General features: G+C 45.1%; 1 protein-coding gene across 1 annotated transcript in view; it reads right to left on the reverse strand.

Moving 5' to 3' along the window:
- bcl11aa (BAF chromatin remodeling complex subunit BCL11A a) overlaps positions 1-18606 on the reverse strand; it is a 54352-nt gene extending 35746 nt beyond the window's left edge. The window contains exons 1-2 of the mRNA XM_031741131.2: positions 18259-18606; positions 13680-14129 (exon numbers count right to left, since the gene is read on the reverse strand). Coding sequence (XP_031596991.2) covers positions 13680-14129; positions 18259-18313 — 505 coding nt within the window. The 5' untranslated portion in view covers positions 18314-18606. The remainder of the gene's footprint in view (positions 1-13679; positions 14130-18258) is intronic.
- Positions 18607-27514: the final 8908 nt, after the last annotated feature.

Raw genomic sequence — 27514 nt, forward strand, 5'->3', positions numbered from 1 at the left:
TCTCATAGGGATCATTTTGTGTGGAAGAAGAGTCACATGACATGCTCCCTGTTATATAAAAAGGCCCAGCAATGTTTCAGGCTCTGTAACATGGCCAGGCTTTCTGTTTCAGAGCCTAAAACAGAAATCTTAACAGAGAAAGTTGATAAGCACTGTTGTGATTTCCGTTATCTCTAACTGGGTTTTAGGTTTTGGTAAAACCGTTCACCCAACAAAGAGCTCAGCAAGCCTCAACAAACTGCTCCTTGGTTAGTTAGTAAAGTCTAGTCTACTTTAAGTTGGTTTAAAAGTAAAGTAAAATTTTATTTGTATAGCACCTTTCAAGACAAAAATCACAAAGTGCTTCACAGAAAAGCTAAAACATAAAAACAGAAATCAACCAAAAGCTAGTTTAAGACGATGGGTTTTTAGCTGTTTGTTAAATGAAACCACTGAGTCCACAGATCTCAGGCTTAAAGGAAGGGATTTAGTCCAGTTTAGTCTAGTTTTTAAGGTCAAGAAATAATGTATAGTGTGCCTGCAGGACGGCTTGTTGTAAAAGACGCTACGGCATTCTCAGCATGTATTTCAGGACATGTGTAAAGTCATGGGGTCCAGTTTACAGTGGCACTGAAGGTAAGAGCACACACAGAGTCCACGTACCACCTGGCCTATCATATGTTGGACATGAAATCATACACACAGTATAGCTCCACCAACCAACGATAAATAACATAATTATGTGACAGCCCTGTCAGAAACATGACTCCAAATCTATACAAAAAAAAATCATAAAGATTTCTTGGTCATGGCTTTTAAAACTCTCATGAGGACCAATGATTTGTGTCTCTCCAGACGCACATATTTACAGCAAGCATTTCACCAGAGCACGGCATCTTTCTACACAACTATGTGAGGTTTAGCTCCTGCACACTCCTACATATTGGACCTGTCGTGTACCACTGGTATCAACTATGTTTCTCCAGCCAAACATGCAGCATAAGCAAATTGCCTTTAAACATACAAACTGGCCTACAGAATTCTTTTTGATGTGTGAAAGAGGAGTAAATGATATAAGATATTAAGTTCTCGTTTTAATAACGCTTTATGAGGAACTTCTATTTTTTTTAAAGTGCAGTGGTGTAAGCATACATGTGCTTGACCTGCTGACTATAAAAAGCTTCTTTTCTTGTCTACAACCATTTTACATCAACGCAACTCAGCTACTCCTATCACCTCTGATCCTTGTTAGTGACGGGTTGAGGTGAACATGCCGTACTTTATTATACTGGCAGAAAATACAGCAAAGCACATCCAAGTAGAGGGCAGTGTCAGAGTCTAGAAGAGTCAACATTCCTAACGTAGACATTTTTAGAAGAAAAATCGACGGTATCAAACACCTGTCACCTGCACCCAAAACAACAAGAGTGCTGCAAATATTCCCAGAGCAATGCAGTAAGAAGAAGAACTAAAGAAGCACAGGATAAAGTACTGGCCATGTGCAAATAAATGCATCTTAAAACAAACAAAAACCCCCATGACAGTTAGAGCTAAAAGCTCTCCTCTTTCTTCCAATATTGCAACCAGACAACCAACTGACGTGGACGTGCCCTTAAGCAAGGCATCAAACCCACTGAACCTGCTGGGCAGCAGCAGCAGTGTGAATTCACACATAGTGCGTAACCCTCCCTCCTTCCTGCTGATCCTCCTGACCCCGGCTGTTGCTGTAAATATCTGCGTGCTCCTGCACTGTCAACTCGCGCTCAGTTACACAAGCAACAGTTCCACGGAGGTTAAAACTGTAGATTTTACTTCCTCCTGTTTTCTCTTTGCCTTGCCTGCATCTGTCCCATCTGTCTAACTCTATGTGCGGTTTTCCTTGTTTTCAGTCTTTCCGTCTCTTGACGTGAAGGTCTCGGCAGGTCAGGGGCATTAGTGGAAATTCTGCTGTAAATTTCTCTGTCTATTTGAACTTTTTTGTTGTTGTTGTTGTTTTTATTTCTTTATTTTTTTATTTTTCACTTTTCTGCTTTCCTTTTTTAACCCTGCGTGGCACGGTTTCCATGCCAGCAAACCGGTCTGAGCTAGTCCTGCTGAATTATAAGCGCACGCGCATATCTGTGTGTGTGTGTGTGTGTGTGTGTGTGTGTGTGTGTGTGTGTGTGTGTGTGTGTGTGTGTGTGTGTGTGTGTGAGAGAGAGACCGAAGGCTGTGTGTGCAGGTAGATAAAAATGAGAGTGAGAGCTTACATTGAACACCAAGAGAGGGTTAATATGCAGAGCAGGAGCGAGGAAAGACGGTGTGTGTAATCACGTGTGCGTGATGTGAAGCCCCCCCCAGCACACACACACACACACACACACACACACAGACACACAGAGCCTTATGACACCAGTCTCATCAAACAGTTGGACGTCGGCCAAGTTCATCTGTTAATGGACAGTCGCCACTAGGACCCAGTATTCTCTATCTCACTCCCCTGCCTCTTTCTCTCTCTTTTTCTCCCCCTCGCATCCCCTGTCCCCCTAGGGCGTTCTACCCCTATGCCCTCTCCTCCTCATCTCCCCCATGTTTCTGTCTTTCTGCCCCCTCACACCCATTCCCTCCCCTCATTTCTCTCAACACCTCTCCCAGCATTGCAGATTGGGGCCTGCGTTTCCCTCGAACAGCAAAGATAAACAGTGTGTGTGTGTTTGTGTGTCCCTTTGTCTTGTCTGTCTGTCAGCAGACGGCGCTCGGGGTGTGTTGCATGCACACACAGACACACAGGCATGCACACACACCTATGCAGTGGAGAGTACCTTTGAACAGACGGTTTTCAACAAGCTAGAAACAAAAAAAATAAGGACGGAAATTACACAAAGGCCAAAAGATGAGTTAGCTTCCATTAATTTAAAGGAGACAGACTGTACCTGTGTGTCTGAGTGTGTGCTTGTGTGTGTGTGTGTGTGAGAGAGGGAGATCAGCAGTGTCAGCTACAGTCCTGAGCATGTTGAAACACATCTGTATTCCTGTGGAAAACTGCAGCACAGGAGAAGAAAAAGTGAAGAAAAAAGGGTGAAGACGGACAAAGAAAGTGAAAAGCAGGGAGAGTAATTCATCAAAAGCAGGTGAAAACGTTTAAAACACATGAATTTTTTGCAGGGGCAGGAGCTCAAGGAACTACTCTCACACGTCTTCATTTTTTTTTTTTTTTTACATTTAAAAAGACGTCTCCATTTTTAAGCCCACTTTATTTTTATTTGGCGGAGGTGAGCATTAGTAAGTGTTAAGTGCAGCTGATGTGACGTCCGATGTAATTTGGAGGGCAATTTTGTCATCATAGCTGAGGTTAAATGATTGTGTGATTCTGCTGCAGGCTGGGAAATCTTAAGGACTCTTGAAGATTTTTATGATTTAAAAAACGTTCCCACCTTCACAGGAGAAAAAAAGAAATGAGTTACTTTTTGTTCTTCTTTACATCCACCTTAAAACTTTTTGTTCTTAAACAGTTTTATTAAACATCTGGACAATACTGACTGCCACTGCAGTGTGTTTGGAAAAAAGGCAAAAATTCTCATTTCTTGCCTATTTTCCTCTCCCCTTCCAACAGTGACTGTTTCCACACTGACCACACACACACACAGCAAACAAGTGTACTGCTAAACACCCGCGCACACCCAGACAAAAAAAAAGTCTAAGAACTAGATTTTAGTGGTTCTTTATCTGTTTTTTTGAGGGGTGGGGGGGATAAATTATCCATTAGATTTCATCATATCTTACTGGGGCAATTACATCAAGAAAATGATAGCGGGCACAGGATCAATTATGCATGCCCTTGGCCAAAGACCAAGCATCGGGCAGAATGAGAGGGCATGTATACACACACACACACACGAAGAAGAGGAGGATCTCATAGATGTGGCCCATCAGTTCATCTTACTGCCTAAAAAGTTCATACGCTTAATAATTTAGCTGTGTTCTGGATACAGTTTCCCAGCTGAATATTAACAACTTTGAAGTGAGTAACAGCAGCCAGAGGTATATATTGTGTGTGTGTGTGTGTGTGTGTGTGTGTGTGTGTGTGTGTGTGTGTGTGTGTGTGTGTGTATTTGCAACGGGGCTAAAAGAGACCTCAGGAAACAGGCCTCGTGAGTCCCACCAGAGACAACCCCTTGAAACACACACACAAACACACACACACAAACACTCACACACACACTCCTTCCACTCGACTGCGTCCATTACACCACCGTTTGTAACATTGCTCATTTCTGGGCAATTAAGAATTCCTTTTCATCGCTATGTAGGTTCACATATCTCCCTCACAGCGCTTGTACACAAACTGGGAAGACATGAAGAAAAAGAGGTGTGTTTGTGTGTGAGGCTGAGAGAGAGGCTAAAAAGATGAGAGGAGGAAAAGCAACAAAGGGAAGCGGAGAAGAAAACATGAAGATTAGCACCCTCGCGTTAGTTCTTCTTGGTTGCTGTTCTCACTTTCTTAATTGTCCAGCCTCGTTATTTGATAAAAAAAAAATGGCTTGATTTCATTGACTTTTTCCCCCTTTTGTCTTCCTCTCACAGGAACCTTTTTCAGAATGAGTTTCTTTTTGAAGGCGTGCGTACAGGTGCTTGCATTTTGTGTGTGCACGTTTTTCTGCTGAGTGCAGAACAATGGAATTCATTTTCTTTCCGTCTCTTTTTTTTAAAGAGTTTTCACCGATGTTTACAGAGAAACTCACTTAGCAAGACGAATCGCTGTCTCCAAAATGGCAGCCTTAGATGGAGCTGGGGAGGGACGAGGAGGGAGAGAGAAAAGAGAGGTATCTGACATCTGTTTGTTCAAGGAGAAACAGAAAGCAGTAAGAAGGGGAGGGCGCTAAAAATGAATAGGCTGACAGAACGAGAGAGAGCAAAAGAGAGATGAGCTTTGAGAAATCATTTTACCATGTCAGGACCGACACGTACAGGAGCGAGCCAGATGGTTTGCATTGGGTGTGCTTTGTAAATTTGTGTGTGTGTGTGTGTGTGTGTGTGTGTGTGTGTGTGTGTGTGTGTGTGTGTGTGTGTGTGTGTGTGAGACGAGCAGTGTAATGAGGGAACAGACGAGACATCATGTAAATTAAATATGTCCAATCTCTGGCTCGCCTCTCAATCTTCACACAATAAAAAAAAAAATGTTACTTTCATTTATATCAGCCTAAAAAACACACCCAGCTCACACAAACACACACCCACATATCTCAAATGCAAGGCACAAATGAGAACATACACACACACACACAAACACCCCTTGACATGCCAGCTCTGACAAGCGTGGCTGATGTGCGCCACGAATGTGCATGGTAATAGGCCAATCAAAAATGCAAAACAATTGGCAATTACTGTGAGGACCTAATGGTCATTAGAATTTACAACTAGGTAATGAACTAAAGTCTGCCCACTGCATGCATATTCATAAAGCCATTTGAGCTTTGAAGATTAAAGTAGTGCTTAAAATTCAAATGAGCCTCCGCAAATTATCAGGAAAAGTCAGTGCCGCCGCTGCCGCCGCCGCCACTGCTGCTGGTCCTGTGTGTGTTGGTGACAGCGATGGGGGAGTTCCCCATATGGGCTGTTTGTGCGTTTATGTGTGTGATTTTTTTTTTAAAGTATTACTAAGCGATGTGTTCCTCAGCATCTCAAGATGGAACAAGAAAAATTACAGGTTTGTTTGTTACCTGACATATCACATGAAAATAATTTTCTGTGGCAATGTGATGTTTTTTTTAACTCATGAATGGAAATATTCAATTAAAGGTTTTTAAACGATACCAAATACATTTGAAATGTATTACAATTCTTTTTTTGTGATTCCACTCGAACAGCGATGTTTTTCTTCTTTCAAATAATCAATATTAAAAGAGCAAATACTGCCAGAAACCATGGGATCAGGTGTTTTCCTGGGTTATGATCCAACAACGCTGTCTCCTACAGAACTATTACGTAATGTAAAGGATTCAGAAACTTAGCCAAAATTCGACTATATGCCACAATACCATTTAGTTGAGGACAGCAACTACTGGAACTGTTGAGCGTAACAAAATGCCGTTTGGTTTTTAACAACTCACTGGTTCTGGAAAAAGAAGAAGAAGAAAAGATGATACACAGTGCTGCTACTTGTTAGCACTGTCTCTCATGAGAAGAGTAGGGAGCATCATCAAACCAGATAACAATATAATTTTTCTAAAATGTTGCCATTCGTGGGTAAAGAGTCAAATCTATTTCAGAATTTGCGACAAAGCATTTTAGGAGTAAGTTTTTATTATCTTTTATTAATTGTTCATCAATGCAGATTAATAAAATAGCTGTTTGCTGTTTTGCCTACAAGAATTTGCATTTGCAGCTGGAAATGCTGATTAGCATGTCTGGTCAGTATGATACTGGCTTTGCAAAATAAAAGAGCGAGGCCCATGACATACCCGCTGGAAGTGAATGAGGGAGCGTTTCTGGCTTCTTGTATTTTGGTGATTTTAGACTGCAGGAGTCAGGCAGTTGTCTACTCTGTTGCAGAGAGTTGAACGCGTTAAACAAAAAATGGAATGACATGCGTTATCCTACTTTGAAGAGGACTTTATTTGGCACTACAAAGTGCTTTCAATTTGCTGACGAAGGACAGAAAGTGGAGGGAAAAAGGTGGCGGAAACAACAGAAAGAAACAGACTGATGCTCGTAATGCCAAATAAAAGATTAGAGCCACTCATACAGAGCTGTGCGTGTACAGTAAACACACACACAGTCATAGGGTGTGTGGTGTGTGTGCACGGCCCTCTTCTGCAGTTGTAGTAGCAGTTCAGCCAAGCGGGGAACATAAAACCAGAGCAAGGAGCCAGGCTCCTCCACACATATGAACACACATGCACACACACACACACGCGCATTGCCAGCTCAGCTCTGGCACACTTCACAAAGGGATGTCCTGCATCCACACTGCCAGTTCACACACACACACACTTGTGCCATAGTCATGCAGGCATGTTGTAATGACAGGTACATCTGCATGTACATGTGAATATATGCATGCGTGTGTACGTGTATCTGTGTGTGTGGTGTTTAGAGCCAGGCTCTAATCCAGTGGCCTATATAAATAAGCTTTGTAGTGTATAAACAGTTTTATGAACAGCCCTTCAACTGGCTTCAACATAATAAGAGAGCTGCGTTACATGTGCACCCCCGGAGCAGACCGAGCCGAGTGCGTGTGGAATAAACACACACACACACACAGCGAGCAGCGAGTGAGCCAAAAACAGCAGCTTTCCCTCTCACCACGAAGAAGTAAATGCAGCATGGATGTCGAATCATTCGCATAAACACAAAGAGCCAGATCAATAAACAATCCTCCATCACAGAGTGCGTACAGTAGTGGGCTTTGACGTCACGGACGTCGCGGACACGCTGTCACCGCTGTAAATACAGCAAACTGCTTTTTCTTTTCTCATCGTGCCTGCTGCTGTCATTGTTTTGGAATGGGGTTTTGCCGGCCATGATCATCTGGAGGTGGTGGGGGACGGGGGTCTTTTTGTTTCAACTGGTCTGTCTCCGTGTTTGGCCGACGTCGCTGCGGCGGAGTGTCTCCGCCGCACTTCCCAGGGATCAGCTGTCAGTCAAAGTGTGTGGGCAGCGTGACGTCTTTCCCTCTGATTTTTCTTCTTTTTTTCACCCTTTGATGTTGTTGTTGTCTCTTGGTGGCGGTGGTGATTGCTGTCCATGCCCTGTTCTTTTTATATTTATTCCAAACCCACTGCACATATAAAACTCATCACTTCCTGTGGAAGCAGGGTGTTTTGTCCCAGGAAGACTCAGCAGACAATGCTGTAAATAAAAAAACTGCACTTGTATCCATTTTAAATCATTTCCCACAGAGCTGACAAAGCTGATTTGCACTGTAAAAAATAAACAAAAAGAAAAAGAGCCTTCCATGTTTTGATCTTCCCATTGCACCTCATGTAATTTCCCACTTCTTAGACAGTTCGTGCTCTTCTTCTACTCAATTCAAGTCAATTCAATTCACAACAGCAGGCACTTTCTATCCTCCTAACATTCACGAGGTCACCAGCAACCTGTTCAGGCCTAGGTTCAGGTTCACGTCTAGCCTTTTGTATAATATCTTCATCAATCAGACATACTCAAAAGGAAATCGTACAAGAGAAGTAGCATGAAATACCTGTTTTGCATGAAGCTGAGATGCATTTTATCCCTGACCCTAAACAAGTGGTTCACCTGGCGGATGTGAAGAGGTTAATTAAAGTAAAAACTAGGCGACATCAGAGTGAGATTCCCAATCATCCGACAGTCACCTGTGAGCAAGCACCTGACAAAAGTATGAAAGAAAGAACGCCACATTAAGAATTCTATTGTGTGATTTTAATCTATTTGTTATTAATATAATGAGCACTTTTTATTCTACATTGATTATGCCATGATCCATGTGCAGAGGCATACTCAGCACATGTGCACACGCTCTCTACTCATCTACTTACTCCAAAACCACCATAAATGTAAACAGTGTAACATGTGCAATTTGAAACACACGCTTCCTGCCCAACCGGGCGATGATTCGGAGGAAAAGGCTCCAGCTACTTTTGCAAAACGTTTTGCATAAATAGTAGAAGCTAGCACGCCTTTGCAACAATAATACATCTGCTTTGCATTTGATTGAAACGCTGCCATCTTCTAAGAAGCGCTATAACAAAGTGGATCTGACGGTGACAAAGAAGCTCAACAGATCAAAGGTCACAGCAGCCGAGGTCAGCCTAATATGCGTCCGTTTCAAAGAGTCTCTGCAGGAATGTCACTTTACTTTCCTTTGTTAGTCCTGCTTCAGTCAAGAAAGCAGCTGTTTAATGTCCCCTAGGGGAGTCACAAGTAACCCGGCTGATGTTTCTGTGATGTCATCAGGGTTACCTCACGAGTCAGCCTCACAAACCACAGCAACCGGGTTTGAAGGATGAGGGGAGAGTCTTCTAGAAGCAACTCTCGCTGCAAGGGCCCCCCTCTTTTCTAGGACTATGTAGATTTACTGTCATTTCAGTGGTCTGAAGGACTCACAAACTGCACTTGTACAATCAGCAGTCAAATCTGATAAAGACTGCATTTACTTATTTTGGGGCAAAGTCAGCAAACCTTTGCCCCAAAATAAGCCTTTAAAAAGTTCTACTTCTACTACCATCTTTGAACTCTCCACCACATGTAATGTGTATGATGTAGAGGCAGCGAGGGCTACAAACGTCAGGACACATGATGCTTTTGCTGTGTCACTGTCCAGCATTGCAGAAGTTCAAGATAAATCACTAGAGTAGCTCTCTAAATGAAAATCCAGGCTATGTTTTTGTTCAGCGCTGTGACTTATGTAAAAAAAAAAAAGAAAAACTATGAGCATTACAAAGCAGGATAAAGGGTGAATCAACAGGCTTGTCTTTGTTTTATTGCTACTCTTTAACACTCAGCACCAAAAGGCTTTTTTTCCCCTTTGCTGCTGTCCATATGCAGAGCTTCAGTTACTTAATCATGAATTTTTTTTTGTGAGCGTACATTAAGGCCTCTCTGAAGGATTATGAACTTTTTCCACTCATCTCAGTGTGCAGCATGCTCTACCCTGCTGCTGATGTTTCCTCGCACACACCGGCAGCGTTTACGTTCGGCAGGCTTCCTTCAAGATGCCGACAAAAGCCACATTCCCACTGTTCAAACGCTGCACTCGAGGCCGCTAAACAAAACGCCGAGAAGGGAAAGAATGAAAGAAAGATGGACATAAAGAGAGGGAGGGGGCAGCAACAATAGATTAGTGATGGCAGCCAGCGTGTGAAATCTCTTTGTAGGCTCGCCGGGATGTGCCACAGCACGACACACACGCACACACATGCACACACATACACACACATACACCGAACGTACTGTAATTGATTCAGTATCAATTGGCTGTCCTGGATTTGCATTGACTGTTAATGTTGCAGCGAGATCAAGAGAGAACGAAAGAAAAAGAGAGAGAGACGCAAGAGCCAAAACGGAAAAAAGAGAGGACGAGGACAGACGTGAGATGGAGAGCGAGCGGTCTGACACCAAGCCAGGCAATGAATGGGTGTTAAAAATGCACTAATGTGTATTGAGGTGGGCAGCATTAGCCGGTGATGATAAGCTAATTGCTAATCAGTAGATCATAGACTAACAATGCTCATGTTACGAGGCTTTGAGCCAGGATGGCTCCTCAGTGGGTTGACTAGCATGAAGAGCTGCATTTGCTTTTTTTTTTGGAAGGAAGGAAGGAAGGAAGGAAGGAAGGAAGGAAGGGAAAAAAATGGGAATGATAAATTTGTCTCGAGAAATGTAGCGATTTATCATCGTGTCCAAGCGGCGATAATATCTGGGTTAATGAGCTAATATTGATAAGCTAATTCAGCTTATCAGCCAATAATTTTCAGTGAAATCACTGGTCAGTAAAGACGAGCAATTCTCCGTACTGGCCACGTATCAATTTGAGCTCATTAACACAAATATTAGGACTGGTTTTCAGCCCTTTGTGCTAATTATGAGAAATCAACAGACAAATCGGGACAGCGCGGGAAAAAAAATGCATTTGCCGTCAAAGTAATCCACGAAGAATTGATGCTAAAATTTCAATTTTCAAGCCTCTTTTTTTCAATTTGAGTAAAAGGAGCAAAGATGAAGACGCAGCCATTCACACACAAATACACACACACAGACACACACGCGGAAGCCCCACTCTTTTGAGACATTAGCGATGCTGTTTCTGAATGAGGGATGCCTCAGGGATTATAATCAGAATTTTCATCTCAGTCAGGGATTAATAGAATAAATGGGCAAGAGAGAGAGAGAGAGAAAGCACTAAATGTGTGTGTGTGTGTGTGTGTGTGTGTGTGTGTGGGGGGGTTTATGCTGGCTTTTTTGCATCACCGATCGGCATTTTGCCTGTACAGTCCTCACTCTCTCTCACACACGCACACACAGGTGTGTGTCAGCTCTACTCGGTCGGGGCTGTTTGATATGTAAATAGCAGCGTTCCGGCACAAGTCGGACGCTTTGTGTTCCTCTGAGCCTCACAGCGACTCTGTGCTTCTCTGACCACAGACATATTTTACAACAAGCAGCCGGAGCATCATTATATACACGAGAAGATACGTGCAGGAAAACGTATGCAGCGATAAAAAAAAAGGGAGGGGGGTGCTGTAAAATAATTCCTCCAATGTGAGATGAAAAATATTTGGTTGTTTCTAAAAGAAAGCAGATGGAGACGGAGCAACAACAACAAAAAAAAGGGGGAAGGGAAGGAAAAATGAAGATGTTATGGTCCTATTTTATCTGGTTTAAATAAACAGAGTGCGTAATAATGAGGCAAAAACTAAACCCCAGTAGAAATTGTGAAAATACTGAGATTAATAACAAAGCACGTGTCTACAAGTCTTTGTAGATTTTTAAAGGCATTAATTGTATTGCTGTTTTAAGGCCTATCTGTGGGAGCAGAGGCCTCATACACAGCAAGGAGGAAGCAGCAGCCCTCACCTTGCTTTGCTTGTGTGTGTGTGTCATTGTTTTTGGATGGCAATAATCTCAGCTGAAATTCCGACAGATTATTACTTTTTCTTTCACATATTTACTCCACCGTGACAGTTTGAGGTCAATTACGATGAAAGCTATGGGTTTGGTCGGGATGGGAGGGATAAGAGAAAGAGGAGGAGGAGGGGGAGGGAAACGCTGGCTTTGATTATCGGCTATCAGACTGAATGTGTTGCGCAAATTCAGCATGTGAGGTTTGTGCTGGTGTGGATCCAGCGGTTGGGAGAAAAGAAAAGAAGAGAAGGGGGAAAAATAAGGAGAGCGGACAGGGTGTAAATAAAGCAGACGGACAGTTTAAAGGCTGGGGTTTTCCTTTTCCAGACAAAAATTCCCAACATTTAATAATAATGCTCGGCCGGTCTCCCGTCCACCTCGACATCGACATCAGACAAGATATATAACGCTGCCTTCTGAGTGTACAGCTGTTCCTACCAAGACGTTCCCACACACAACGCTATTGAAGCAACCAGACGCCGGTATTATGATGTAAATCGCTCTAATAACCCAGTTTAGCTGGTGAGCGTCTGAGTGTGTGTGGGAGTGGGGGTGTGTGTATGGGGGGAGTGTGCAATCAAACATGCAGACGCTAAAGAAAGTGAAAAAAAACTCTTTCTAGATCCGTAGAGACAAAGGTCAAAGGTCAAACCCATCCAGTTTCCTCTCCTCCACTGTAAATTTTGAGCTGGTGGTTTAGATCACGTTTGTTTCCTCAAACACTGAAGCGGAAAAAACAAACTGCAACATTTAGGATTCCCGAGTTATGTTCAAGCGACGAAGTGTGCTGCGTTTCACCTCTGATGTGTTTCCGCTGCTCCGTGTCATCTCCCTCTCTCTCTGTAACGGCTAATTTAGTACAGGCAGCCCGCCACTAAAAACTACTGCTAATTAAAATGCACAAGAAAAAAAAAAGAAAGAAAGAAATGGCGCCGCAACAAATAATTAGTGGCGTTAAGATGCTTTAAATAAACGACTTTCCCTCCATGAGCAAAACTTTTTTTTCTCCCCCCATCCCTCGCTCTGCTCGCCTCTCATTTGATTCCTGGGAAAAGGAAGAGAGGCGGAGCGGCTAAAGTGGAGGAAAAATTGCCAGTTTTACCTATGAAGTCTGGCACGGAGGTAAACTCAGAGAAGAAGAAGAAGAAGAATGAAAGCTGATGGAGAGCTGGGCTGCATTTAGTCGGGTAAGATGTGGCGGTGGGAAAGGGGGAGGTGAAAACCACACCAAGAGCAGGACACATCTGCTAGGGCCACATGAGAGGGAAAAACACACACGCACACACACATTTCATGCACACAGATTCTCTGCACCTAAACTCAAAAAGAGGCCGCAGTTACTCCCCAGACTCAAAGTCACACACAAACACACAACTAATGCTGACCAGTGGCACCACAAAGTCAAGGTCACCCTTAGCTCTTTGCAACTGGCCTGTGGGATTTAGTCACTGTGGCCAAGCTGGGCAAACTGGGAAAACACTCACATTCCATAACGCACAAACACACACACACACTGGAATTTTAGGGGAACTATAGAAGGGGTACACACACGCTTGTTGTTGATAATAACACACACGTAAAAAATTTTTTAAAGAAAAAAAAGAAGAGAAAGACGCCCTAAACCACACCACGGGGTGTCAACACAGGTGAACACCTGTGTGTTGTTTGTCTCACAAAGCCCCCCCACACACACACACATACACCTCACCCGCTCACCCCCTTCTAACCACTAACAGCCAATCAGATTTCTGTCACGTGTGTGTGTCTCAAAAAAAAAAAAAAAACAAACAAAGAAGCTTCCTTGGACATAAAATGTGAAATAATAAAAGCAAGAGCTCACGCTGCAGAAAGCACACACATCCGCTCATCCGCAGCAGTGAGCGCATCCAAAACACTGAGGAAATAATCTCGACAGTGAGCCCGTTAAAACACCTACAGGTGACATTTCTGACTGCGTCTTGGTCACTTTCTGGCTTCTGTCTGATTTGAATGGTTTGTTCACACTTAAGCTGATACTGAGGGGTCCTCTGGGGATATGATCTCGCCACATGGTGGCTGTGCTTGAATCCAGAAAGAGGTGATGTGTGTTGGTTGGGTGTGAAAGCAGCTCTGGTTACCTGGGAGGGGCTCCTGTTTGGGGCAAATGCCCCGGGGTGATGAGAACCGGTCATCATCTTCATCTGCCAGTGTGGCCTGGACACCCACTTCCAGCCTCCGGCTGCGCAGGGAGCCCATTGCGGGCGAAGGAGTGAGGGCCAAGCCAGGGGAGGGTGAGGGGGGCTTGTCCAGCCCCCTGCCCACAGTGAGGCAGGGCGGCCCGTGGCATCGCTTCCTCTTGTGCTCAATGAAGAGCAAGATGTCCGCCAGGGGGAAAGTGGCCTGGCACTGGCCGCAGGTCAGCAGGTCCTGCTCCAGAGACGGGTGAGCGTCATGACCCAGCCGGGCCAGCCGGCCCACGTTTGAGCCCGGGTGGTGCCCGTTGAGGCTGCCACTCTCCTCCGAGTTCTCCGAGCAGCGCTCCGACAGCTCCTCCGACGAGACGACAGCCGTGGAGAGGGGCTCAGCTGCTGGCGAGTCAGAGGGGAAGAGGGAGAGAAGAAGACAGGGGTGGGAGGAAAGAGGGAAATTAGAAGGTGATGCTTACTCAGAACAGAAAAGCAAAAACCACATGTTTATATTTTCCTTTTTTTTCTCTCCTGTAATTCGAACCTATTAATACAGTTGTTTTTTTGTTTTTGCAAGAATTGATGACAAGGAAGAATCCACAAAACCTCTCTCAGTGTGGATCACAGTTAGAGAGACACAAAGCTAAATAAAAGGTCGGCATGCGGCACGCACAATAAGGGGGGGGAGAAAATGTGCCTTGTAATGATAGAAAAGCATGTAATACAGGGAAAATGATTACAACGCGAGCCGGTGTGGATCACAACAATAAATGGTGGGAAATTCTATCCTGAAAAGCTGCAAAGCTCCAATCAGATTGCTCCAAGATAACAATTTGGTAGCCAATGAGAGCTTAGAAAATGATGCTTAAACACAGTATTCACCAAAAGAAAAATAAAATCAAAAAAACTAAAGATGTGGACGAGTTTGACTTGCCTAACCTTGTTTGCAGAGGGTTTGATCCTGTAATCAGCAGAAGGGAAAACTGTCACAAACATGTCCAACATATGTGCCGGGGAAAGGGAAGAGAGGGCAGGCTGCACGAAGAGAGTGCATCTGTGTGTGTGTGTGTGTGTGTGTGTGTGTGTGTGTGTGTGTGTGTGTGTGTGTGTGTGTGTGTGTGTGTGTGTGTGTGTGTGTGTGTGTGTGCACGCGTGCCCATGTGTGTGCATGTATGCGTGTGGGAGAAATAAAACTCTTCCCTCAATCCTCGGCCTCGATTACATGTGGCTGACTTATAGTTCTTAGATACCAGGCTCTTGTACAGCGGGAAAATCGCCCCAAAATGAGCCGTTCAACCCGATTCCTCACCCCTCCGAGGCCGGATTAACTCCTCGCTGCTTTTTTTTTTTTTTTTAAGAAGCCTTTTGTGGAGGCCAGACTCGTCCTGCAGCAGGAGGGAGAGGAGCGGCGCAGTCGGCCGAATTAGGGAGGCGAAACGGGAGAACATAATTCACCGTCCCTCTTTTAAAGAAAATCTTCCAGTCCAAGGTGAAGAGTGTGACTCTGCGCTAGCCGCCTGATGCGTGTTGACCTTCTTTACTCAGCCGCCAATTTCACATTTTAATGAACTTAAGACCACAGAGAATCAAAAAATAGATTTTAATTTTCACTGTCTGGCTGATTGGTACAGATTTTGTCTGATAACAGGGATAGGTTAGAGCTCCTGCGTGTGTGTGGGAATGCATGTGTGTGTGTGTTAGAGAAAAACGGGGGGGGGGGGGTCTAAACGTGGACTACATCCCCTCAAGGAAATATCATCAGAATGCCGCAACCCTGCGCGACATCTGTGCGCAAACTGGGACATGAAGATAACATGGTAAATTCCACCAAGACCGCAGCCGCTGCTGCTGCCCCATCAACACCCCCCCACCCACCCACACACACACACACACACACACACACAGTCACACTTCTCCTCTTTGATTTAACTTTGGGTCAACACAATGCCACACAAGTTACACAACAGCTCCCGGGAGGAGGGCCGGAGGAAGAAGAAGGGGGCATTAAATTCTCCGGATAAAACAACAATAACAACAAAATCTAATGGAAGCTGCATACGCCCCTCACCTATAAAGTTGAACTTGAGAGGGGATGTCTGGGGTGTTTAGCAGAGCATGAGGAGGGGAGAGCGAGATATCTTAAATAAGATTTGATTCTTTTAAAAGTCAAAAAGCATATGAGCGCTAAATTCAACGAAACATGTTTAAATGAGAGCCGTGTGTCTATTTTTAGAGCAGTGCAGGTAGGTGAAATAAACAGGCAGAGAGGAGCAGAGAGGAGGATTATGTGTCTAAATCCACATGTCGGAGCATGCACAACAAAGCTATCACATTTCCTAAAGGAAGGGGGGTGGAATGACTGTAAAAAATAAAGGTATAAATGTTTCATCAATTAGGAAATCATTTCAGCCAAGTCCACCGTTAAAGTTCCACCTCTCTCATCGATCTGTAAAAGTAGATGTTTAAACTGCTGGCTGACTGCCTCCCAGAATAATAATAATTTTTTAAAAATACCATCTTGGCAAAACATGAAAATGACTGATAATATAGTTTATTCTAGAGGAGGAAACATCACTGAAAAAAACAAACAAACAAAAAAACCCCACTGTTAACGTTTTAAATCCAGGCTGGTCTGTATGTGTAAAAGCAAGCACTGGGGCTGCGATGAAAATGATGTTCTATAAAAAACAGAAATGTAATAAAATTAAAGAAGAAGAAGGGAAAAATGGATATTAAAAACACAGGTGCTAAAACTGAAAACTGACCACACGATGTTGATTGTTTTTTTCTGAGGCCAAAAAATCTGAATTGCTTTAGTAACAATATTTATGCAAAACTAAAATAAGTGTGTGTGTGTGTGTGTGTGTCAAGTGAGAGCTATAGGGTGGGGGGGGTGTCAAAAGTCTGCAGAGATTATGTATATTCTGAGTGTAAATAAATGGTGCACAAGAACAATAAAAAAGAAAGTAGGTTTGAGGTGATGAAGAGGAATTCAAGATGGGGATGTATGGTGGAGGTGGTGTGTGTGTGTGTGGGGGGGGGGGTGTCTCCCTGCTTTTCTTGTTTTCTCCCCCCTCCCTCCTTCCTTCCCCATGTCTTGTACACTCGTAGTAGCCCGTGCAGATAGGGGCGGCAGTGAAACTCATCAGGTTCAAGTCGAGAGCCGGATTTTCTGATCGCGCTCTGCCTCCTAGCGACGGCACGCGGTCATTGTGACTGTCACCCAACTGGACACACACACAGACTCATACAGACACACACACTCTGTCTCACTCCAATAGCCTAACACGGGCTACAGCCAGTCAACATACCGAAACACCGAAGCGTAAAGATGCCCAAATTCCCTCGTTTTCGTGTTTGCGGGGACTTTCCGTCGCTGAAAACGCTGCGAGGCGGCGCACCGTGCGGCACATGGCGCGGTGATAAACGCCACTTTGCCAGTTGCCCTGCAGTTTCTCAGCACACTCATCTGCTCTCTCTCAAAATATCACGCTGAAATAACTCTGATGAAGTGGAATTAATTAAAAGATCCGGCGATAAAAGAACGCCGTGCGTAAAAGTGGATTCTGTCCACGGAGTTCAAACAATTTTGTCAGTTTTTTTTCCCTCACACACGTTGCAGCTCCAAAAAACCATCAGGCTGGCATTCATATCTTACCTTAGCTCTGTATAGCTTTGGAATATTTTTTTAAGTTGGTCCACATTTATCTCTGTGGAAGGAGAGAAAAAAAAGACGAACAAAAAGACCGAGCTGGCTATGCTGTCGTCCTGTTGCTGTTTCTTGTCTTTAACTCTGAACTGCAGGAGGATCTGCACTTTCAGGAAGAAAGCCTCTCATCTAAACTAAACATCAATAAACAGCTTTTACACGAGGCACAGGAATTTTTTTAAGTGTAAGAAAAATATCGATCTGTGTCGTCCGTGTTGCTGATACAGAGACTGTCAGACACGAGATTTTTGTCCCCCCCCCTCCACTCGGTCCAAAAATCCACCTCCAAGTTTTTTTTGTTTTTTGTTTTTGTTTTGGGGGGTTTTCTGAAAATAATCCAAAAATAGAAGAGATGTGAGAGCGAGCAGATGAACGAGCAGCATGCAGAACTAGCAGGCTGCGATATTCCGGGGTGAGTTCTCCACGAAGCTCTGCGGAGAGGACGCGCTCTGCTACCGGCAGCCCTGCGCGCTTCCACTGACCGGAGCGACCGCGGGGGCACCGGAGCCACAGCGAGTACGTTTAACAGCCCACAGAAGCGAGAAGCTGCGGCGGGTTTATACCCACACACGCAAAACTTTTTCTCTGTGACAGGCTTTGAGGAGGAGGGGGGGAGAGATCTCCGAGCAGCTTTTACGCACGGAGGTGTCGCACTTTTCTCGCCACGCTGTTTAAGTCCAGATGACCGCGGGTCCGAGCGGTGCGTCCGGTGTCCAGGAGCTCCAGCTTCGCTCCCGCCCCCTCCCCCCCGAAAAAATCGTAGCTGAATGAAGTGAAAAGGGACCCAGAAATGACATTTTGTTTTTCTCATCTTTTACTTACGCGAAAAATCCCGTTTGCTTAAGTGCTGGGGTTTGCCTTGCTTGCGGCGAGACATGGTGGCTGGCGGCGGCGGCGTTCAGCGCGGATCACATCGGGGAGAGCCAGGGTTAGAGAGGAGACTCCGGTGGGGCAGAAAAAAAAATATCTTCATCCAACGCCTCTGACATCCACAAGAAGAGGAGGCGGAGGGGCAAGGGGAGGAAAAAAAATAAAAATAAATTAGAAATAATATAAAGATGGCGCGGAGGCGAAGATGGATCGCGGGATCGCCGTCATGGCTTTTTTGAGAAAGGAGAGCAGAGAGAAAAAAGAGAGAGAGTGAGATAGAGGTGGATGGAGAGAGAGAGAAGGGGAGAGAGATGGAAAAAATGGCAAAGCCCCCCCTCCCTCCCCACACACGCCACCCCTCCCCTCAACCCCCCTCCACCCCCCCACCCCCCTCTGAGCCGTGCAAGTTCAAGTGCACGGACGTGACGTTCCCGGCGAACTTGAACGTCAGGCGATGGACAGACACCCGACATACAAAAACATGGGCAGGGCCGAGGCACCCGAGTGGGAGTGGGAGTGGGAGGAGGGACGGACGGGACGCGCAGTAACAACACCAATGGACGGTCATTAGAGAGAGAGAGAGAGAGAGAGAGGGAGGGAGAGGCAGAGAAAGCTCGGAGGGAGGGGGCTGGACATGAGAAATAGACCCGGTGGAAGCCAATGGACACAGAGATCAGGGGGGCCGGACAAGAGGCACTTGGAGGGAGGGAGGAGTGTGTGTGTGTGTGTGTGTGTGTGTGTGTGTGTGTGTGTGTGTGTGTGTGTGTGTGTGTGTGTGTGTGAGCGAGAAAGAGAAAGAGAGGCAGAGATGTCTAATGAAAGCAATATGCAGAAAGAGAGAGAGAGGTGGACGCAAAACAGGGCAAGGGAAACCGCGGACAGGAGCTCACTGGAGGGGGCGGATATGATACTGCTGCATATATACAGGAAGAGAGAGAGCGAGAGAGAGAGAGAGCGCGCGCGTGTGTGTGTGTGTGTGTGTGTGTGTGTGTGTGTGTGTGTGTGTGTGTAAAAGTCTGTTGCATGTAGCGGCTTCTGTTCCGGTTCGACAAAAGCGCGCAAAAAATAAGAAAAAGAAAAAGAAAGGACACAAGCTCACCTGGACCGTGGACGCGCGCGAACAAGCATGTGTCCTTAAAGCGCGAGCTCGGAGGGTTTGAGGTGGGGGTGGGGAGGGGGGGTATCACACAGAGAGATGCATGTGTTAAAATGACAGACAGCAGCTATCCGGTTGCAGTGAACAGGACAAACTGGTCGGGCAGCTAAAGAAGCACAGGCACCGTCTATACATGCGCAAAGTGGGATGTATCAGTGCTGACCTCACGCAGTAATAATAATCACAATAATCATAAAACACACACTCGTGTTTTGGAACAGTGTTAAAGTGTCAGACTCCAAAAGCCTAAAAAGTTTAACAAATGATTTACACGAACGTTGTTTTATGACTGGTTAAGTGAGTGAGGCAGACTGTACAGCACAGTGATGCGCGATCATTTACACCAGCCTGACTTAACAAGGTCAGAGGAAATCAAAGCCTTCACTCCACCTTACAAGCAGGGTTTGATTTTTATTACTGATTGATTTTAAGAAACTGCTTCGTGTCCTGAAGATCATGCCGGGGTCATTCACGCGAGCGTCACACACACTGTGCAGAACTTTAACGGTGATATGAGCGTGTATTTTGAGTGGGGGTGTGGGGAGTATGTGCCCACACACGATGGGCACTACAGGGTCAACCCATTGCTTTCTTTCTCCCTATCCAAACTGCAGCCCCTCGCTGGCGGCGGGACAGTTAGTGCCCGCTGTAACAACTTTGAGATGAGCCTCAGGTTCGAGCTGCTTGCGGTACAGGGGAGGGTGTTTTGCTGCTGCTGCTGCTGGTGGAGGGTGGAGAAGAGGAGAAGGAGGAGGAAGAGGAGGAAGAAGAAGAAGAGGAGGAGGAGGAGGGGGAGAGCTTGTAAATACTCTGGTAATAAAGGGGGTTTGGTGATAGAAGAACGCGGGGCTTAAAACGGCAGCAAAGACGCGACTCCGCCGGTTTGTTCGGAGGACGCACAGAGGAGAGAGTACCGCCGGGGCCGGGCGGAGGAACCGGAGAAGGAGATCGTTGCGGTATACCGGGAGGGGGAGAGAGGCAGACGGAGAGGATCTCCCGGGGAAAAGAAGGTAGAAGCTCGCGAAGCACCAGCGGCTGCTGAGCGGGAGGAGAGAGGAGGATCTGGCGGCTGCTTCTGGAGACCCGGAGATACGCGCACTGACCGCAGAGGACGCGCACTTAATACCGAGGGGGTGGTGGAGGTGGAGGTGGAGGGAGGCAAGGCAGAAAGGAGGAGGAGGAGGAAGAGATGAGTGGGGGGTGGGGGGGAGAAGAAGAAGAAGAGGAGGCGGAGGTTCAGCGTGACCAGTGAGTGAAATATTTCTGCAGGTTGCAACTCGGTGCGTGGCTTATTAGACCGACCGGTTGCGAGGCGAGAGTGTTCACGTGTGTGTGTGTGTGTGTGTGTGTGTGTGTGTGTGTGTGTGTGTGTGTGTGTGTGTGTGTGTGTGTGTGTGTGTGCCGGGGGCGCGTGCACGACGATTATCCCACATAGGGTGATTATCCCGTTTGCGAGCGTGCGGTGAAGTTGAGGCAGATTTAAAGCTGAGCGGAGCAGACGGGTTTGATTTACGGCTCAGAGTTTGATACGAAACAGGAGAGCAGAAGAAACTACAACATCTGCGTTATTATTTAAAAGTACAATAATAATATTTATAAAATAATCATAATAATAATCCGTGTTACGAGCTATTCTGTGTGAGTGTAAATAAGAGATTTGTGGATTATTTAATCCAGTGTGTCAGATTTTAACTGTAACCCGTGTGTGTATGCACTTGTGCGTGGATTTAAAATATCACATTAAGTGACATTTAGTTATTTATTTATTGTAGGTGGGCAGAGAAAAGCAAAGGAATCCAATGACGACAGAGAGAGGCATAAACCTTTCATTTTTCTGTCTTCACGGAGCGCGTTTTGTTTTGTTTTCTTAGACGTTACGTGGACGTTCATTGTGGATTCCCGGGTTTAGTCTGCACAGTTAGGGAGACGTTTGTAGCGATTTGTTGTTAGAAATTTACTCTTTTTTCCCACTGAGGTGTGCATTAATCATTCAAAAGCTGCGTTAAAAAAACAAAACAAAAAAAACTCCGTGCTGAATGTTTCCTCTCTGAAAGCGTTAAACACGGGTTAAAGTTGCCTCTCATTTGATAAATGACTTGGTCCGTTTCAAACTGGGATAAACCGGGCTGGGTGGGGTTGGGGTGGAGTGGGGGTGTTTCGCTCTCTGTCCGGGGCATCTGGTATCCTGGGTGGCCTGTTGCTCCTGTGCTGGCGACAGGCGGCCACCGCTTCCACTAAACCTGATCCTGTAACTGTAGAAGCTGACACGCGGAGGTGCACCTGAGTGAGAGAGAGGGGGGGAGAGAGAAAACACCCAGGAGGAAGCTGGGAATCTGTCACGTGACTGATCACTGCGGACAGGTTGTTCTAACTTCCTGATCAGCGTTTTTTTTGTTTGTTTGTTTTGTGGCGGGGGGGCGGGGGTGAAAATTGGCTCCGTGTGATAAACTCTTCAGGGTTGCGCGCGCACAGTGGGGCACGAATGTGACGTTAAAACTTGTCTTTGCTTGTTGTAAACAGGCCCGGACCATCAGCGTCCTCTGGCACCCGCACTTATATAAGGAGGTTTTGTTTTTGTGTTGTTTATTACCCCCGCGCGCAGATCCGAGAACGCCAACCTTGACCTCTGTCTACACCCATCTCCATCTGTCGGCAACAAAGAATGTCTCTTCCTCTTCCTCTGCTCCCGTACATACACTCTAAGTCACGGCGGGACATTGATCAAAGCCCGCAGAGCTGCTCGGACTCGGGGAGTGAGCCGGGGGGGGAGATATGTAAATGGCCGGCGCGTCGCCTGATTCCGTCATAAATCAGTCAGGCTGCATGTTTAATGCTGCAGCAGGAGTGTGTGTGTGTGTGTGTGTGTGTGTGTGTGTGTGTGTGTGTGTGTGTGTGTGTGTGTGTGTGTGTGTGTGTGTGTTTAGCTCACTGAGGTCCATATGTAATCTTTTATTACATCTCTGTGTTTAAAGTATGTGTGTGTGTGTGTGTGTGTGTGGTGGTGGGGGGGGGAATGCTCAGGTGTGCGCGCGCAGATAAAGAGCAGACAGCAGAATGTTAGCTGCTCCGTATGTAGGCCACACTCCTCCTTCTTTAACTTCACAGTTTCGCGCTCAGCACTTTTATTCTCCGGGCACACCTCAGTACGCACACTCACACACACACCGGGTGACCGGACACTGGAGCACTTTGACGGGGGGGAGGGGGTACAGGGCGTCAGATCGTGGTGGTCACATGAGCGCCTTCCTCTGCACGCACGACAGCTCCGGGGAAATTGAGGTACTGGGGGCGCATTTCAATATATGGAAATGACCGGGGGTGGGGTGGGGTGCGTGAGTGTGAGTGTGGGGGGGGCTCCGGAGATAAATCAGCTCCACACACACCCCCTGCGTCCCTTTCCACGCTCTTTTTATCCGTTTCTCTCCTCCTGTCTCCTGCTTTGATGCTTTTTTAAAACAATCTTAATCTTATCCAGAATCCTGTGCGTAAGAACGCGCGATGTAAACCTATGTTACCGGCCTCACACACACTTACAAGGTTCCACCGGACACGTTCCACAAGCGGATGCGGCCTAAAACGCTCCCGCTTGTGTAAATGAAAGGATCCGATCTCCATCCTGCCAGTAACAAGAGCACACACACCCGAACAATTCGCGCTCGGCTGTTTCTTGAATTTACACACAAGTGCGGATTTATTTGGAGAAGTCAAACCTTTCCATTAATTTCCATTAATCGTTAACTCGGTTAATACCTGCAAACCTGCTTCTCTTATTCGTTCTCTTCGTTCCTGATCCGACAAACCAAACACAACAAAAAGCTATAAGAAAAAAAAAAACAGAAAAAAAGCTCCAGATCCCTGTAAAATCTAGTCTCTGCCTTTTTTATAATTCTTTTTTTTCTTCCTGTCCTTCTTTCTTTCTTTGCGGAGGAATTTCAGGCTCTAGTCCCCACACATCCCCACGCATCCCCACGTATAGAGAGCACACACACACACACCTTTTTTTTTTTTTGATCCCACAAAGCTTTACAATAACGCGAGCGGGTTGGATTTTTTTTCTTTCCACAGCGCGCCCATTATCACATCTGGAGATGTGCGCGCACGCCGTTGCGTCGGAGCGGTGGTATTAGATGAAATCAAGCGGGATTACACGGCTATAGAGCAAATTATCAGACGCCCCCCCCCCATTACACGCAGACACACCTTTATATGCTTTCGTCCTCCCAATCTCCTTTTCTTGTGTGTGATGTGACGGGAAAGACGGTTCTCAGTCAAATTAAGCGGAGATGAGAGATTTTAAACTTCCGGTCAATGTTTAGGAGGCTGTTATTAATGTGTGGCTCACACCGGAAGCAGACATTTATTGTGAGTTTTGCCGACCGATAAGGTCAACTGGGCACGCCTCAAAGGACCACAAACCATCCATCCACCTCCATTTACCCATCCTTAGCATACACAGGGGCGTTAATGGTGGCTAAGCCTAAATTGTTGTTAATTTTTCCCTAAATTGGTTCCTATGGGGATGAACGGCAGGAGGGGAACTGGGCACTCGGAACAGCCGAGTATTCGTCTGTCTCCGGGCCTGCAGATGCAGGGAGGGATGTCAGGATGTCAGTGATGTCAGAGTCTGGAGATTCCTGAGGGCATCACGGCTGCGAGGTAGCACCATTTTAAGACTCGACTGCAGAAAGCTGACAAATAATCCAAAGCCATTTGGAAAGTAATTTAGGACCAAGTATTATTGAAAACAGCTCACTGACTGAGTCACACTGGAGGAAACACACAAAACAAAACTCCAACAAACTTCAAAGCTGCTTTAAATTAAGAGCTGTATGGGGTGCTTGCTGTACGGGTGCATGGTGTGTGCTTGGATGGTGTATGGGTGGATGGTGTGTGGGTGCATGGTGCTGATTAGGGTTCAAACAGCGACTAGCTTCATCAGGTCTCTGACACTCACCTTTTCCTGATCAGAATGAGCCCGGCAGCGCATGCGCTTGAAGTGAACGAAGCCTGCCTGATGTGTTTTATGTCGGGGTGAATAAAACCACAAACTCCATGATCGCTGTGACATAACAGCATAAAGACCGCCATTCAAATCAACAAGCTTCCAGTTGCGGTCGCGCTCCTTCTTTATCGTGTCCAAACGCGGACTCTAGCGCCCCCTTGTGTCCAATTGCGATCAGTCTGAGCACGCGTGTGAATATAAAAGGGACCCCCGCTTTACAAAGCGCAGAGGGCCCGGAGACTCGGGATAAAATATAATGGAGATTGATTTCAAATGAAAATAAATAAATACAAATAGTATTTGCTTTATTTGTTCTTGTTTTTTCTCATATTAATAGCAGGAAAAAATACATTTTGGCAAATAATTAGGTGATTTTACTTTCTGATACAAACTGTTTTATTCATGTTTTTTTGTTTTTTTTTTGGGGGGGGGGGGTTAAACGTAATATAAATATAAATTCACTGATGCCTCAAATCACCGAAATCATTCAAAGATTAGAAACTTAAGAAGAGAAGCAGCAGCGTGAGAGCTGCTGTTCAAGCAAGAACAAAGAATCTCAAATGTCGTTTTTGTTTTGTTTGTTTTTCAGGAATTTTTTTAAAGAAAAAAAACTAATTAATTAAAAAAACTCAGAGCCCAGAAATCCGGAAACAAATCCGCAAACAAGCTCACCTCTCTGCTATCTGCTCATCTTCACTGAAAACACAGCTTAACGGTTAAATGCGCCGTTTATGATCATATTATTCTTATTTGATTTTTTTTAAAGCGCCGAATTTAAATTGTTTTGAAAGATTTATAAATGAATATTTCAAGTAAAGGTACCTGTGCAGTGAGCTGTCACTGTGCTCTGAAAAATCTGTAAAATATTTTATTATAATAATAAAATATTTGCACATCTTTTATATATATTTTAAATCTTTTATATTATTATTATTATTATTATTATTATTATTATTATTATTATTATTATTAAGAAATCGTGATCAGAGGCTAAATGATAGCATACGCCATAAATCGGGCCGCTCATCGGAGAGCTTGAAATGATGAATCCTGCTTTTTTCCTCTTTCTGTTTTTGTATGAATATCAATATTTTGCAAAAGCCGCACAGAAAGAAGGGGTGTGAGGCAGAGGAGGCCAGAGCTGTACCCACAGTGAGCGGCGGTGCGGCCCGGCTGAAGGAGCGGGGAGCAGTGAGTAAGGACTGATCTCACGGCACCGACTTTCTAATGAGCTCTGAAGCGCTGACACACAGCCCTCCACGAGGGGTGGGTGGGTTTCAAACCATTAGCACCGAGTGGAGCAGTGTGTGTGTGTGTGTGTGTGTGTGTGTGTGTGTGTGTGTGTGTGTGTGAGGCTGGGACTGGTGGAGTGAGGCTGCATGACAAATCTAATGTGACATGACACCCTTCTGTTTCAGTGTGCCTGTTAACCAGCGGCCGTCACACTTCCCCAATCAGTTGACTGCGAACACACAAAAAAAGAAAAAAAAAAAACTTGTGTGTTCGCAGACTGCGTCTCAGAGGACGACGCGCCACGGCTGACAACATATCATTATCATAAGTGCTCAATTATACGTTATATTGTAACATTCCACAGGACGGAGGCCCTCCTCCTCCTCCTCACAGCGGAACTGCGTCCAGCAGAAGAGGAGGTGACCACACTCACTCAGGTTAGAGCAGCAGATGGAAGCAGCCCAGTGTCCTGGTTATTACTGCCTGTGGCTCGTGCTGATTAAGGCCGAGCACTTTTCAACATGAAGTCACGACGTGTTCAATAAAAGCATAGAGAAACCACAGTAATATTATTAATAATAAAGAAAAAAAGGGGGGTTGGGGGGGCGGCGCAATATTGGATCAGACCGACCAAATTTTAATATGTTAAATTTACACGTGGCTGCTAGTTAGCGGTGTCATTTAAAAGATTACCGGACAGGTGATCTGACTGGGACTTGTGATATGAAATTTCACTCCTTATCCTTGGCTTCTTCTCTACATTGTTATTTGTGCAGTAATAAAGTAGCTATTTATTTTATTACTGAGAGCCACAAACTTTTTTGTTTTTATTTGTGGAACCAGGAACCCACCACGACACTGTTCACGTGTTACAGATGTTCTGTAGTCGGTCTACAGTTCGGTACAAGAGCGCAGCAGGAATGGAAGATTTTACTTTTTTCGTTAAGTTTTTTGTCTCACTGCAGTGAGTGCAAACTGTAGACTTGTGTTTTGGGAAGCTAAATGGACTTTTCTGATTTGCAATATGTATATGAGACCAGTTTGTGCCATAACACCACAGATGCCACACTCGGTCATTTTAACAGAATAAAATGTAATGAAATCTTGTTTCTCTTGCTGTTTTTATTATTGTCTCTTTTTGTTTGTTTATTGCACTGAGTTTGACACATGCTACGCATATATGTCATATGGGATTGAAACTCAGTAAGTCTGTATTCCTGCAATCAAACGCTCAGAACAGTGGTATAAAAATAAAGATCACGAACAAAAATCTTTTGCTTTTTAATGCTTTTTGGCTCCACCTGCCCCCCCAGAGGTGAATCATCACTGCAAATGGGTACAAATTTGTTTGGAGCCATCACTTTGATCATTTCTGTCGATCATTTCCACATTGTAGATGTTCCACTTACGCGTTTTGGTGATAAAAAAAAAAAATACCTTAATGAGAGCTTGAGGTCTTTTTTCCTTTAATTTGTCACCTGTTCGTGTGAGTATGTCACTATATGAAGCATTTAGTATTTTGAATGAATTTTATGGGAGCTTTGGGATCGGGATTCACAAAGTAGCATTTTTATGTAAAAGAACAGAAAAAGTACTATCAAAAAAGCAACTATGAAAATGTACAGTATATGTATACAAGCTGGACGCATTCCTTCTGAAATATTTGTCAGGACAACAGTGCATCACCTGTCTTAGTGTAAACCACGCATGACAGAGGGAAAATGAGATCCAATGTTTCTGCCAGATTTGCAAATTGATTCGTTTCAAGTCACCACTAGATGGCACTAAACAGCTACAAATGTTGCACCTGGGGCTCA

The sequence above is a fragment of the Oreochromis aureus genome, linkage group 13 (genome assembly GCF_013358895.1).
Source record: "Oreochromis aureus strain Israel breed Guangdong linkage group 13, ZZ_aureus, whole genome shotgun sequence".
Taxonomy (NCBI): Eukaryota; Metazoa; Chordata; class Actinopteri; order Cichliformes; family Cichlidae; genus Oreochromis; species Oreochromis aureus.